Source organism: Gekko japonicus, unplaced genomic scaffold (genome assembly GCF_001447785.1).
Source record: "Gekko japonicus isolate JY-2015 unplaced genomic scaffold, Gekko_japonicus_V1.1 scaffold150, whole genome shotgun sequence".
In the NCBI taxonomy this organism is placed as follows: Eukaryota; Metazoa; Chordata; class Lepidosauria; order Squamata; family Gekkonidae; genus Gekko; species Gekko japonicus.
Window position 1 is genome coordinate 1,537,851 of NW_015160839.1, and position 15,357 is coordinate 1,553,207.

At 50.7% G+C, this 15,357-nt stretch overlaps 1 protein-coding gene across 1 annotated transcript in view; it reads right to left on the reverse strand.

Moving 5' to 3' along the window:
• Window positions 1–6,588: 6,588 nt before the first annotated feature.
• Window positions 6,589–15,357, reverse strand: part of TRIP4 (thyroid hormone receptor interactor 4) — a 73,602-nt gene continuing 64,833 nt past the window's right edge. The window contains exon 13 of the mRNA XM_015418782.1: window positions 6,589–7,104. Within this exon, the coding sequence (XP_015274268.1) occupies window positions 7,016–7,104 (89 nt within the window). The 3' untranslated portion in view covers window positions 6,589–7,015. The remainder of the gene's footprint in view (window positions 7,105–15,357) is intronic.

A 15,357-nucleotide genomic window follows, 5' to 3' on the forward strand; every position in this document is an offset into this window, starting at 1 on the left:
TTTCCATTCCTGGGAACGGAGGCCTCCGTCCTGTTTAAGGCAATCACTGGGGGGGAGGAGAGAGTGTGTTACTCTGTGTGTGGGGGGGGCGGGGGAGACATTTTTTTGTCTAGCTTTTAAAATCTGTCACCGAGGGGCCAGTTCTGTCATTCAAATACTAAAGGATTCAAATACCGAATGCAGTTTATCTTCTCTCCGTATCATTTCGAGAGGCTGCTTTTTGTCTCTGCTTCCCAGTCTCATTGGAGATTTTTCCTTGATAGCTTGGAGCAGCTTTAATTGCCCCTTTTCAAATTTCAACACGGAAGAAAGCAGGTATGCTTTAACAGTGCCTGGTCCGAAATAAAGTGGGGGCATTGTCTAGTGGCTTTTCAGTGTTCTGAAATTGGCACTTCAAAAATCTACTTGTCTTGTGTTTCTAGTGCAGTGATCATCTTAGCCACTTTGGAGCTGGTGGTGGAAAGCACTATCCAGTTGCAGCTGATTTATGGCGACCCCGTAGGGTTTTCAAGGCAAGAGGCGTTCAGGGGTGGTTTGCCCTTGCCTGCTTCTGCTAGCAACCCTGGAATTCCTTGGGGCGGTCTCCTATCCAAGTACTAACCAGGGCCGACCCTGCTTAGAGGGGAGGGGAGCGGTGGCACAGGGGATTTATCCTCTGGTTAATACATCTGAGCTGAACAGAGCTGCTGTCAGTTCTAGCCCCGTGCTGGTGTGAGCTACCAGCCTTGTCCCCAGCTCGCCGTCCACCCAGCGGTTCGAAAGCTTCGGCAAGTAGATAAAATGGGTACCGCTCCTTAGAGAGGGTGGGCACACTAACGCCGCCCCCCCGGTGGAGGAGGTGTTAGCCAACGAATGGAATGTCCAGCGCGGAAGACCAAAAAGCCTAGAAAGAACTCTTCGGCATTAAGGAAGCCTGTAATGGGCCGTCCGGCCAGGTGGTGGCAGTGCTGCGCTGCAACTTGAAGCAGTCCGGAGAAAGATGAGGACATCAAGCCACGCCGAGGGAAAAATGCTGTTGGAACACGTCTGACCTTAGCTGAACAAAACTCCCCATCGACTGTGAACGTGTGTGATTTAAAGATTATATGTTGTCCTCCCTTACCCCTTGAATCATTGTTAGTCCCGTGTGTAATGGAGTAACTGTAAATCGCTCAGAGCCAGCAAGCTCTGCAGGATTAAGTGATTAATAAATTGGAAGATTTATTTAGTTTCCAAGATCCGATGAGGCCGGAGTTGTCTGGGTCATCAGGGCACTCTGAAGATACCCAACAAGAAACGAGGTATAAACACACTAAAGTCATATTGAGGCAAAATAAACAGACTACCAGTAAAGTGATTTTACTCATCTATATGAGAAAGGTGGGAAATTCAAAAGCGGTATCTGTTTCGGCCTTTCCTTTTTCCTTTTCCTTTTTTTTTGAGGTCTGTGGGAGTATTTTAATCACCCAGAAGTGGAATATCTAGCCACTAGATAAGGACAGACAAACTTTAAACTCAAGAAACATAGGAAAAGTATTTCCCTTTCAGTTAAGAACAGTATACCATCATGGGATCTAAATCATGTAATTTTTGCTAACATGCACAACATGTTCTAACTGAATCGGAGTGATATGGACAGAACCCACTTCCCTCTGTTTTAGAGGCAATCTGTACAACAGAGGTATAAAGGTGCAAATTATTGCTAGCCATACAATTGAGATGGAAATCTTTTTTCTCTTCAGGTTGAGGACTCAAAGAGAAATGATGGAATATTCCAGTGTCTAAAAACACTCAAAGAACTTCTTGTCAGCAGAAATGCTGAAAAAGGCTGAAGAGAGAGCCACCTGGCAGTAGGGCTGGAAGTGCCTTGTGACACCCCAGGCTGGAACGGTAGCTGTGACTGTTTCTGGAGTGTTTTGGCCTTTCCCATCCTCATTTTAAATGTATCTGCCTGCTGTCTTTCCTGGACAGAGATGCTGCCCCCAAAGTCGGAAGGGCAGGTGGGGACCCCGGTGATCCAAGAGATCTGTGCGTCGGACAAAGCCTGCCGTTTCTCTCTGCGTGTTAAGTTTGCTTGCGGTACTCGGTGCTGAAGCTGGAGTGCCGGGGTTTTTTTGCTTCCCGGCCACAGATTGGCTTCCTTTTATTTCTAGGCTGCGCTCGGAATAGAATTCTGTCCCCAAGGTCGAGGCAGAGAGCCAGCGACTGAAGATGGAACTCTACAGCCCGCAGTCTCCGGTATTTCATTTTATCTGCTGTCAGGTCACAGCCGACTTACGGGTGACCTCCGTAGGGCTTTCAAGGCAAGAGACATTCAGAGGTGATTTGCCATTGCCCGCCTCTGCATGGCGACCCTGGACTTCCTTGGTGGTCTCCCTTCCAAGGGTGAAGTGTGGCCGACCCTGCTTAGCTTCCGAACTCTGATGAGATCAGGCTACTCTGGGCTATTCAGCTCCAGCCTATAGTCTCCAGTAAAGGTAAAGGTTCCCTTGCCCGAAAGCCAGTCGAATCCGACTCTAGGGGTGCGGTGCTCATCTCGGTTTCAAAGCCGAAGAGCCAGCGCTGTCCGAAGACGTTTCCGTGGTCATGTGGCCGGCATGACTAAACACCAAGGCTCCGTCATGCGGCACACTCGGGTCTCGAACTGCTGAACTACCGACCTTCCACAGCCTGCAGTTCAGCGTCTTAACCACTTGAGCCACCACAGCTCCTATAGTCTCCAGTAGACCCCATTAAAAATTGCTCCCTGCACTCTTCTCTTTACTGACCTGGATAGCCCAGGCTAGCCCGATCTCATCAGATCTCAGAAGCTAAGTAGGATTGGTCTTGGTTAGCACTTGGATGGGAGACCACCAGGGAAGTCCAGGGATGTCTACACAGAGGCAGGCAACGGCAAACCAACCTCTGAACGTCTCTTGCCTTGAAAACCCCACAAAAGGTCACCCTAAATCAGCTGAGACTTGACGGCACTTCCCCCCACCTCTCTTCTCTACCCTCGCAGTGAAAGACCATCTCGGACTGACCTACACCTCCGTACATCCCGCCCTGTGAAATGAGACGTGTCTTTTGCGACGTCATTGGGGCTGGTCCTCCACACCAAATCGACTAGAGAAAAGGTAATCATTTTGAATATTTTTTAATGGAAAGGCAAACTAGGACAAAAAGGGCCATGGTGGCTCAGAGGTTAAGACGGACTGAGCTGCAGACCGGGAGGTCTGTAGTTCAGCAGTTCAAGACCCGAGTGTGCCGCGTGACGGAGTGAGCTCCCGTCTCTGGCCCCAGCTCCTGCCAACCTAGCAGTTTGAAAGCAAAAAATTGCAAGTAGATAAATAGGTACCACTTCGGTGGGAAGGGAACAGCATTCCGTGTGCCTCAGCGTTTAGTCATGCCGGTCATGTGACCACAGAAACGTCTTCGGACAGCGCTGGCTCTTCGGCTTTGAAACGGAGATGAGCACTGCAACCCTAGAGTCGGATTCGACTAGCTTTCGAGCAAGGGGAAAACCTTTACCTTGACCTTTAAGCTAGGACGGCATGTGTTTATTGGAAATCTCGTGATGTTCGCAGAAGCTCCTTCTGAGCTTTGAAAGTCGAAGGAACAGTCCCCTTGCTGGAGAAGCAAAAAATAAAAATGGATAAAAGCGCGAGCTGCCCCAAGTCCCCCACCCCATCGCCAGCATCTGCTAATCTGGGAGCAAGAGTAGACATTTTTGCCCCTCCCTTACACATACACACACACAGAGACACACACACACACACACCCCTCCCGCTAGTGCCCTCTTGCATTGCCTTTCTGTCACAAGGACAATCCTGACAAAAGCCACCCTGAGGGGAGATCAGTCCAGGCACAGATTCTCTCCTTGTATTTCTTTTGTCGCACTTTTAAAGGCCTTTCCCCCCCCCCTTTCCTAAGAAGTGAAGTCCCTCCCTTCCCCCACCTGTTCCAACAAACCCATCCAGCTGGGCTTTGATACTACAGAGATGAAAGGAGGCTGTGTCAAGGATGGGGTGGGGAGGGGGTGGGAACCCAAGCCACCTTGCCGGAGAGGTTCTCTCTTCCGCTGCAGTACAGGGGAAGTGGCAATAAGCAGAAAGGCACCTTCTGGCTTCAAACCCTGCACTGAGTTTTGTGCCAGTTCTGCCGCTTTGGAGGATTAAAAAGAGAGAGAAGCCTTTAAAAGAAGACAGAATTTGAAAGTGTGAATGCGTGAGGGAACCTTACAGAGGTTCATGGGGAGGGGGCTGTGGCTCAGAGCCTCTGCTCGGCATGCAGAAGGCCCCACATTCAATCCCCGGCATCTCTGTTTAAAAGGCCCAGCAATAGGTGATGGGAAAGGCCTTGGCTCAGTGGAAGAGCCTCTGCTCGGCATGCAGAAGGTCCCACATTCAATCCCCGGCATCTCTGTTTAAAAGGCCCAGCAATAGGTGATGGGAAAGACCTTGGCTCAGTGGAAGAGCCTCTGCTCGGCATGCAGAAGGTCCCATATTCAATCCCCGGCATCTCTGTTTAAAAGGCCCAGCAATAGGTGATGGGAAAGGCCTTGGCTCAGTGGAAGAGCCTCTGCTCGGCATGCAGAAGGTCCCACATTCAATCCCCGGCATCTCTGTTTAAAAGGCCCAGCAATAGGTGATGGGAAAGACTTTGGCTCAGTGGAAGAGCCTCTGCTCGGCATGCAGAAGGTCCACATTCAATCCCCGGCATCTCTGTTTAAAAGGTCCAGCAATAGGTGATGGGAAAGACCTTGGCTCAGTGGAAGAGCCTCTGCTCGGCATGCAGAAGGTCCCACATTCAATCCCCGGCATCTCTGTTTAAAAGGCCCAGCAATAGGTGATGGGAAAGGCCTTGGCTCAGTGGAAGAGCCTCTGCTCGGCATGCAGAAGGCCCCAGCTTAAATCCCCCAGCATCTCCAGCTGAAAGGATCTGGTAGGAGATAATGTGAAGGACCTCTGCCGGAGGAGACCCCGGAGAGCCACTGCCAGTCTGGGTAGACAAGACTGACCTGGATGGACCAAGGGGTTCGATTCGGTATCAGGCAGCCTCCTGTGTTCAAAGAGAGAGGGAACCGGCATGGCTCTCCTTACCCCCTGCCCCATCCAGTTCCATTCCCACCCTCCCTTCTCTGTTTCTGGTCTTCCTCCCGTAGTTAAAGGAAAGGGATCTTCCTGCCCTGGTCTCAGGAGACACACAAAGGGAGATGTTCCTGGTGATTGTGATGCATATGAAAAGCCAGATACTCATCTGCTACAACCCCAAGTGGCATCCAAGGCAGACATTCATTTTGCCACACCAGCCCCCTCGTCTTCCTATTGCAAATGGTCCACAAGGACCTCCTCCCCCCAAAAAAAACAACAACCCAGCAGAGGGAACTGACAATGGCAGGAGAAGAGTCTTTGACTCGAGAGCCTCCAGGCAGGATTCTCAAAAATGAAGGCACAGATTTGGAAGGCCCTGGGGGGGGGCACGCTCAGGAGGGGAGGCTGCCTGCCTCTGTGGCCGTGGGAACTCCAGATGGCACAGCGAAACTGCGGTGTTAAACTGTAGAGCAGAAGGAAGGCATGTGTGAGTGCCACTGCCCCTGCACAGGGCCTTATCCAGGCAGGCTCATGTGAAAGGCAAGCCCTGGGAGTGAGTCAGGAATCGGGGGAGCGGTGTCTTCCACTGCCTGGCCAGGATAAAGGACGCAGGGCTCCTCTTGTGTTCCCATGAGGGCCTCGGCCTCTGTGCCCTGTTGCTGGCCCTCCAGAGGAACTGGCTGGCCACTGCGTGAGACAGGATGCTGGACTAGATGGACCCCCACTGGTCTGACCCGGCAGGGCTCTTCTTGTGTTTCTATGTCCTGCTGCTGCCCAGTAGCTGCCCTCTGCCCCCCCCATCACCTTTGTAATGGTCTGTTCTCTTCTGCTGATACGGCCCTTGATCCCTGTAGGGGTCCCTATAAAATCAGAGGGAGGGTCCCTATAAACAGGATCTGGCAGGTGTGCAGCCACCCTTGGGAACAGTCCCCTCGTGCTTCTTTTGGGAAGCTTAAGTAGAGCTACAAGGCCAGGCATGCGACGGTCGGACCACGCAGATGCAAGGGCTCAAGAGCACGACTCAAACAGAAAAGCTGGGCGGCCTTTCTTTGCGGTGCGGTGCGTTGGAGAAACTGCAGCGAGAGCACAGGACGCCAGGTTAGAGGAAAGGGGGAGTCGTTTCGTATTCCGGTTGCAACTTGCAGGATTTTACGCCCGTGTACTCAGTTGAATGGGAACCTGTTACCCAGCTCAGCCTCCTGGTCGGCTTGTGTGCACCCATGTTTTTAATAGTAAACTAAGTGGAGATTTTCAGACAAGCCGGCTCAAGGACCCGAGGAAGCAGAGAGCTGGCAGCCGAGCCACGCTCTGCCCCCATCCTCTTTACCCTGTCATTAGCTTTGAAATTAATCAAAGGAGCAACGCGGAAGGAGCCCTTTGATCCAACTCTGGGAGGTGATGCTAGCAGATACCGCTGTGCTTCCGGCTTTGATGGCGCATCCCCCCCCCCCGCATCCCCCAGCCAGGTGCTCTAACAGGTGGAATGCTCTGATGCCGCAACCTGACTCCTCAGCGACGCGTTCGGCCAGAAATAACTGCCAAGGAGGAAACAACGCCAATGGATGCTTGGCTTTAATACGGGGGGAGGGGGGGAGACCACAGGAACCCCTGGCGCAGTTCCGGCTGGGCCTAAAAGTCAGCCAATGATGGGGAGACGGACTGGCGTGTGAATGCCGCCCTCCTTCCTATGCCCTTGGCTCTGCCGCTCATTTTTCTCTTTAGTTATCATTTTTGTTCGGCACATAACAAACAATTTATCCTCCTTCCTTTCCATCCACCTGTGTTTCCTGTAATCCCCAACCCTTCCCTACCCCGCGCATAACAATTTACCCTCCTTCCTTTCCATCCACCTGTGTTGCCTGTAATCCCCAACCCTTCCCTACCCCGCGCAGTTCCTCCCTGGCCTCCGCTCCCTGGCCAGCCTGAGAGCCGTTCTTCTGCCACTGCCGAGGAGGAGTCAGGGCTCAGGGCTCGTGTCTGGCAGCTCCCGCGGATGCTTTCTGCCTCATCAACCCCTTCTTCGCTCCCTGGTGAATCTTCGGTTCCAGCTTCCCTGTTTAGAAAAAAAGAAAGGAAGGAGGGGAGGAGTCTCATGAGCATTTTTCTCACCCCCCCCCTCGAAAAAAAATGGGTATTTGCAATGTAAATCAGCTGCAGGCAAGGAGGTCTCCCAGTTAGTGCTTCCCTGTCACATTCGATTTGCTTGCTCCAGGAGCCAGGCATTGCCAAAAACTCATCTGCTGTAGTGAGAGGAGAAGAGAGCCGGGATGCATCACGCGGGAGGCAAGAAGCGGAAAGGCAAGCGAGCTGAAGGGGAGGGGGGTCGGAAAGTAACACCCAAGGCCGCTCCCCCCCACCCCAGCTGCAAGGAGAAAAGCAATTTCTCCGCTGCCCAGAGTTTACCAAGCAGGCCTGTTGAAGTGAGCAGTGACTCAAGAGAGCTCCTCCCCGGCCACAAATTTTGTCCGTCTTTTAAATTGCTCCTGGAATCGTGCTCATTTCTACTGCAACAGACAAACACGGCTACCTGTCTTGATCTATCTCCATGGAAGGCACCCCCCCATTTAGCTGTACAGAATGGAAAACCATCAATCTTGTGAAGAAACTCGCACCGGTACAGACATCACCTTTCTTATCAAATGCAGAGGACTGAACATCGTACCAAAGGGACGGAGAATAAAAAATCCACCGCAATCCCTATCTGAAGAAGTGAGCAATGGCTCACGAAAGCTCCTCCCCTGCCACAGATTCAGTTAGTCTTTCAGGTGCTCCTGGAGTCTTGCTCTTTTCCGATCTGAAGAAGTGAGCAGTGACTCACGAAAGCTCCTCCCCAGCCACAAACGTTGTTAGTCTTTAAGGTGCTCTCGGACTTTTGCTTTTTTCAGATCTGAAGAAGTAAGCAGTGACTCACGAAAGCACATAACCCTGCCATGAATTTTGTTAGTCTTTAGCGTGCTCCTGGACTCTTGCTTTTTTCAGATCTGAAGAAGTGAGCAGTGACTCAGGAAACCTCCTCCCCTGCCACAAATTCAGTTAGTCTTTAAGGTGCTCCTGCTCTTGCTCTTTTCTAAAACAGGCCCAGCCGCTCAGGTAAGCTCAGAGACAATTGTCAACAAAAGACAGGCATGGGAGAAGGGGGGGGGGGGATGCATGCATGCAGCACAGCACAGCCCCCCCCCAGCAGAGCAAACAGTTTGGTGAAAGCTACGTGCAAGCAGCACACATTGAGAGCAGACACCAGCGTCAGACAAAGGCCTTCGTGCAAGGTCAGAGTTCACACGCAGGAAGCGCTTCATCCACCAAGTGTGGCAGGTGGGGTTCAGTGTTCCCTCTAAGCTGAGTTAGTGTGAGCTAGCTCACAGTTTTTTAGCCTTCAGCTCACACATTTTTGCCTTCGCTCAGGAAGGATGGCTCCAGAGCCAACTAATTAATGCAGTAGCCAAATCACTCGCTCACCACTTTAATGCCAGCAGCTCACAAAGTAGAATTTTTGCTCACAAGACTCCACAGCTTAGAGGGAACATGGGGGGTTCCCCGGAGCATCCCGTTCTGCCAGTTCTTTTTCCTCGCCCCTTCATCAACTCTTTGCTTTTCTCAGAGCAAGCCCCTACTGTCTGTGTCCATGTCAAAGCTATCTTGCGAGGGATTTAGCTAGATAACAGTCCAGTAGCCTCCTGGGGAACATCAAGACCTTCGGGGCAGAAGCTTTCAAAAGTCAAAGCTCCCCCTCGTCAGATAGCTTTAGGCTGATCCTGCTCTGAGCTGGGGGGCTGGACTAGATATGGCCCCTTCCAGCTCTGTGATTCTACACGTCTGTATCTGGAAAAGGAAGTCAAAGGACTCTCGGAAATTTATACCCCAAACGTCTGGTTGGTCTCTAAGGGGCTACTGGATTCGAATCTGGCTGGGGGACTTAACCTGTCCGACAAAAGTCCTTGCCAGCCCACTGAAACATTCTTCCCCAACACGAGTCACCACCTAGACGGGCACAGCCCGCTTCCAATTATACCGCAAAGCTTGCACCCAGAATGAAATTTTGTTGGTCTTAAAAGTGCCACTGGACTCAAACTTTGTTCTGCTGCTTCAGACCAACCAGGCTACGCACCTAATAATTAGTTAATTGTTGCATGGCAGTGTGTGTAGAATAGCCAGGAGATCCTAAGGTCGTCTGGCAGCCAGAAGGTCTAGTTCTTTTAGCGTTATGCACCACTAGGTGGTGAGCTAGACTTGTTTTTAAGGCAACACATGTTCCAGAGGTGGTTTGCCATTGCCTGCCTCTGTGCCACACCCCTGGTGTTCCTTGGAGGTCTCCCATCCAAATACTAGCCAGGGCTGACTCTGCTTAGCTTCCGAAATCTGACGAGATCAGGATAGCCTGGGCTGTCCAGGTCAGGGCAGCTATCCACCTGAACCAATTATACAGTGTTAGACTCGGAGCAAATGTCTGCTCGGCCATGACACTCACTGGACGGCTTCGGACAAGCTGTGCGTGCTCACTCTCAGCTTAACCAACCTTGCAGGGTTGTTGTGAAGACTAAATGGGGCAACCTCAACCTACCTTTCACAGATCTCCCTGGATGATGAGAGGAATATTTGGTAGTCAGATGGTCTGTGCAACCAGGAACGCCAAAGAATCTGGCGTAGCCCTGCAGTGTGCAGCATAGGAAACCCAATATTCTAACTCTGTCTCTATAAAAGTATACCCATACTCCATCGCTGATGTCTCTTGGCAGTAAGGCAGGTGTCCAGGTGTGCTGGGGGCATGAGGCGCATTGAGTGCCTTCACACCCAGGAAAACCCCAAAGACTTCCTTGCGCCCCCCATTTCCAGGATACCAGCAGGCAGTGCTCCCTCTAAGCTGAGTGAGTGTGAGCTAGCTCACAGTCTTTTAGCCTCCAGCTCACCCATTTTTGTCTCAGCTCAGGAAAGATGGCCCCAGACTCAGAGCAAGCTAATTTATGCAGCAGCCAAATCACTCACTCACAAGTTGAATGCCGGCAACTCACAAAGTAGAATTTCTGCTCACAAGACTCCATAGCTTAGAGGGAGCATTGCTAGCAGGGCCTGCTGTTGCCCCCCCCCCCGGGACCACAAGCATGTCAGTCGAGGCGCTAGTCCATATGGTGGAGAGGGAGCAGCAAAACAGCCCGACAGCCCAGCCAATGGGAAAAATGGTGCACGCATCCAAAGCTCCCCCGCGCCTTCGTGCTTGCGCATTCCGCAATGATCCCCTGGCAGCCAGAGAGGGAATAAGGGGGGGCACAAAGAAAGGGGCAAGTCAGCCACGGATGCAGACCGATGAGCCCCCAACAAGAAGGCCACAGAGAGGCATAATGGGCTGCCTTTGGGCTTCTGGGAACAGCCAGCCGGGGCCATCGACTCGAGCGAGGCACTTTGGTCCCTCTCCAAAAGAGCCAGCCGATCGATGACCACGCTGCTCCTGGCCAGAACAGCATCTCCCCGGCACTTAACAGGACGGCCCCGGCCACTCGCTCCAGCTTTCCGTGTCATGTCAATTCACTCGGGTTTGCCAGGATAGAATCGTTTCCAAAACGCACGTGCTGCACTCTTTTGCAGCTGTCGAGCCCCCGGGGAAAGGTCCAGAGGAGAAAACCCAGCTAGGTTTCAGAACCCCCCCCCCCCCCACTTTTCTTTTGTTTTCACCGCCCGGTCACGTTCTCTGCCACCCCCTTCCCTGCTGCCACGGGCACTCTTTTAAAAGCAGGAAGCAACAGCTGCCCTCCCCCCCCCCACTGCTGGAGACAGAAGCATTTATCAGGAGGAGCCTGGCTCACATTGATCTCTGCTGGGTCAGGGCGCACCGGCTTGACTCGAGACATGCTCATCCATAACCAGCAGTAACTCATTAGCGACACCCCGGCCCCCTCGGAGACACGGGCCAGGCCACCCCATGAGGAACCGAGCTGGCAGGACTGATTGGTCGCGTGGGTTCCAGCTCTGCGCGACCCGGCATGGGGACACGGCAACCCGGTCGATCTGTAATGATGGCAACAGCGGGGGCGGGGGGGCACTCAGGAGGACGCAGAGCGCCAAGGCCAATCGCTCCTTGTCATTCGTCAGGTCACGACTCCTTCCTGAAGGCAGGCTTGCCATATGTGGGTCGCTTCCCCCTCCCCTTTCCTCCCTCCCGTGGCGGCAGGACTGAACAGCTCTGCTGCATGGTGGATTTGCCCACACAGCTTCATCGATACTGGTAATGTGACTCTGAGCCCGTGGCACCAGAGAGACAGGTGGACCACCTCCATCTCCACCCCTGCTTTTGCTTTTTCGTTATTCGGGCAATTAGACACACGGGCCAGCCAACACCTGACAGAGCCAGAAGTCGCCCTCACATCTGTACAGAGGACAACCTAGGCACGGATGAATTCAGGTGGGTAGCCATGTTGGTCTGAAGCAGCGGAACAAAGTTTGAGTCCGGGGGCACCTTTAAGAGCAACGAAGTTTTATTCAACGTAAAAGCTTTTCTGTGCACCTGCTTTTCCAGATAGGCAAGGATAAGTGAGCCTTCTGAACATCTTCAGATTTGCAAGACACCTGAATGACCCCTTCTTCGAGAATTATGCTTGGTTCCAAGGAAATTCTGGATGGTTTGACACCTTCTCAGTGGCAAGGGTCCACAAACTGTTGGGGGAGCTCAGATAAAGCAGAACACCTTCTCAAAGCCCTGACCTGGGTAGCCCAGGTTGGCCAAATCTCACGTCAGAACTTGGAAGCTAAGCAGGGTCAGCCTTGGCTAGTATTTGGAAAGGCAACCTCCAAGGAATACCTGGGGTGTGATGCAGAGGCAGGATATGGCAAAACTGTCTCTGAAACATCTGTTACCTTAAAAAACAAGTCTAGCTCGCCACCTAGTGGTGCGTAACGCTAAAGAGCTAGAACTTTTGGCTGCCGAACAGCCTTAGGATCTCCTGGCTATTGTACACACAATGCTGTACAATGATGACGATAATGATTACCCTCTCAAAGATTCAGATATGGATAGTCTCCTGTATCAAGTGCAGTTGAAACGATGCCCCAAATACAGGCTGGTTACCATGAGCCCTCCTCCTCTTCAGCTGGACTCTTAACAGTATTATCCTATAAGTAATTATAAAGTAGTGATAAAGGTTCTAAATAAAATATAAAAGGAGTATTAAAGATGAAAATGAACTTAAAACCCCTATATCAGATGCACGGAAAGGACAAGACATGAGAGAAGTGATGTATTACATGCTTATAGAACTATAGATATAATCTTAGGGTAAGTCCAGAGTAGATAGCTAAATAATCTCAATTGGTCTCAGAATCATGAAATGATAATTAATACAGATTAGAGATGATAGAGCGGAGATGTTTTATCTGTGTTGTTCAGAACTATGGTATAAGACTGAGATATATATGTAAATCTACTGTTGAAATTGCATATGTGTATGATATAGGCCTATTTGGTGCAGTGGTTAAGTGTGTGGACTCTAATCTGGGAGAACCGGGTTTGATTCCCCACTCCTCCACTTGCACCTGCTGATGTGACCTTGGGTCAGTCACAAGCTCTGGCACAGCTGTCCTTGAAAAAGAGCAGTTTGTGTCAGAGTTCTCTCAGCCCCACCCACCTCACAGGGTGTCTGTTGTGGGGAGGGGAAGGGAAAGGAGTTTGTAAGCCGCTCTGAGACACCTTTGGGTAGTGAAGGGCGGGATATAAATCCAATCTCTTCTTCTTCTTCTTCTTCTATAAAACTTAATAAATAAAATCATTTAAAACAAAAACAAAAAAACCCCAGTATTATCCTATGAACATATGAAGCTGGCTTTTGCAGTGTCAGGCTATTGGTTTGTCTAGACTAGTCCTGCCTGCTCTGATTCAGAGATGCCATCCAGGATCTCAGGAAGAGAGATCTTTCTCCGTGCAGCTACCTTAAACCCTTCAACTGAAAGCTCTGGGGACTGCACCCAACTGCTCTGCCTCTAAGTTTCAGGTTCCACTGTGTTAAGACACCTCCATCTAGACAAGGTAAGTTCGACTGCAAGTCCTTTGGGGAGAAGAATTCACTTTATCTTTTTTTTTTTTTTTAAAAAGGTCAGCTTGTACATATTTATGCAACTTGCTTGGAGACCTTGAGAATATAAGAAGAGCCCTTGCTGGATCAGACCAGTGGTCCATCTAGTCCAGCCTCCTGTCTCACACAGCAGCCAACCAGTTCCTCTGAACAGCCAGCAACAGGGCACAGAGGCCAGGGCCTTCATTAGAACGTAATCCCTGCTGGATCAAACCAGTGGTCCATCTAGTCCAGCCTCCTGTCTCACTCAATGGCCAACCAGTTCCTCTGAACGGCCAGCAACAGGGCACAGAGGCCAGGGCCTTCATTAGAACATAACAAGAGCCCTGCTGGATCAGACCAGTGGTCCATCTAGTCCAGCCCCGTCTCACACAGTGGCCAACCAGTTCCTCTGAACGGCCAGCAACAGGGCACAAAGGCCAGGGCCTTCATTAGAACATAACAAGAGCCCTGCTGGATCAGACCAGCGGTTCATCGAGTCCAGCATCCTGTCTCACAGAGAGGTCAACCTCACAGAGGCTGAAGCCTCCCTCCTAGCACTGGCCTTCAGAGGTTTACCACTTCTGAACATGGAGTCACTGTGGCCAGATAGGTCTCTCCTCCATGAGTCTGTCCAATCCCCTTTTAAAGCTGTCTATGCCTGTGACCATCACTACGGGCTCTGGCAGCAAATTCCACATCTGAATCACCTGTTGATTAGAGAACAAATTCCACATCTGAATCACCTGTTGATTAGAGAAGTTATTCCTTTGGTCCCTTCTGAACCTACTGCCCGTCAGCTTCACTGTTTGCTCTGGAGCTCTAGTATTTCGGGAGAGGGAGGAAACGTTCTTTCTGTTTATGCGACTGCATCCCCACACTGCCCAGGAGTATTATTATTATTATTATTATTATTATTATTATTATTATTATTATTATTAATAATAATAATTATTATTACATTTCCCCCCACCCTTCCTCTAAAGATAGTTTCAGGTGGGTAGCTGTGTTGGTTTGCAACAGAAGAGCAAGATTCCAGTTCAGTAGCATCTTCAGGGCCACAGCTAATTTATTTAATCCATTAATTAACAGATTTCCCTTTCTCACTGCAGTTCTCCCGTAGTGTGATGTGTTTTGTTCATGGGGGTCTGTTAAACATCAGCTGAGATCTTGGGGAGAAACAGCAAAATTCCAAGGGAAGGAGGAGGTGGGAGATGACACACTCCAGGGGTTTGGATCCAGCTGCTGCAAAAGGAATGAGGGGTACCCTCTGACTACCAAGAAATGGTATGTCGGAGAATCATAGAACTTACATAGGAAAACGTCATATTTGATCGGGGCTGTGGTAAGAAGGGGAATTGGAGAGGACCGAGTGGGGGAAAAACTGGCTGGATCCAACTCATCAGCTGGGTTCAGTCCGTAATAATAATTATCAATATATCTGATCCTAATATATGTTTTACTTATTATAAATTGGAACTTGCTGTGAGCCCTACATTAGTGGGGGAGAGCAGGATACAGATGATGATGATAACGACGACAACAACTTCTTCGGGGAAGATGCTTAAGTATATTAGATATGACTTCTCTGATGACCATAGTGGGACACAAGATACTAGCATGAATCGCCTGAGCAATGGCAGCTCTATCATACCATCCGCATCTCTCTTTAAAAGACAGACCTGTTCGCACACTGATATGGTCGAAGCTTGTCATTCTTCTGACCTGTTTTTTAAAAAGTGTCCTCTTCCAGTTTTGGCACTCTAATGGCGGACGCGCCGCTCAGGATCTCCCAAGGGTGCGATCCGTGATCTGGCAGATGGAGAGGGGACGCGATCGTACGCACTCCCCTGGAACCCTCATGAAGGGTTCCTAGCCATGAGGCGCCGAAGATCGCCTCTCCCCCGGCACGCTGCTGGTGGATTGAGGCATTCTAAGCTCAACATCAAAAAAACTAAGATCATGGCATCCGGCCCCATCACTCCTTGGCAAATAGAAGGGGAAGCCGTGGAAGTAGTGACAGACTTCACGTTCCTGGGATCCCAGATCACCGCAGACTGTGACTGCAGCCATGAAATTAAAAGACGCCTGCTCCTTGGGAGGAAAGCGATGGCGAACCTAAACAGCATGATAAAAAGTAGAGACATCACCCTGCCAACAAAAGTCCGCATGGTCAAAGCAATGGTATTCCCAGTAGTCATGTATGGCTGCGAGAGCTGGACTATAAGGAAGGCCGAGCGCCGAAGAATAGATTCTTTTGAACTATGGTGCTG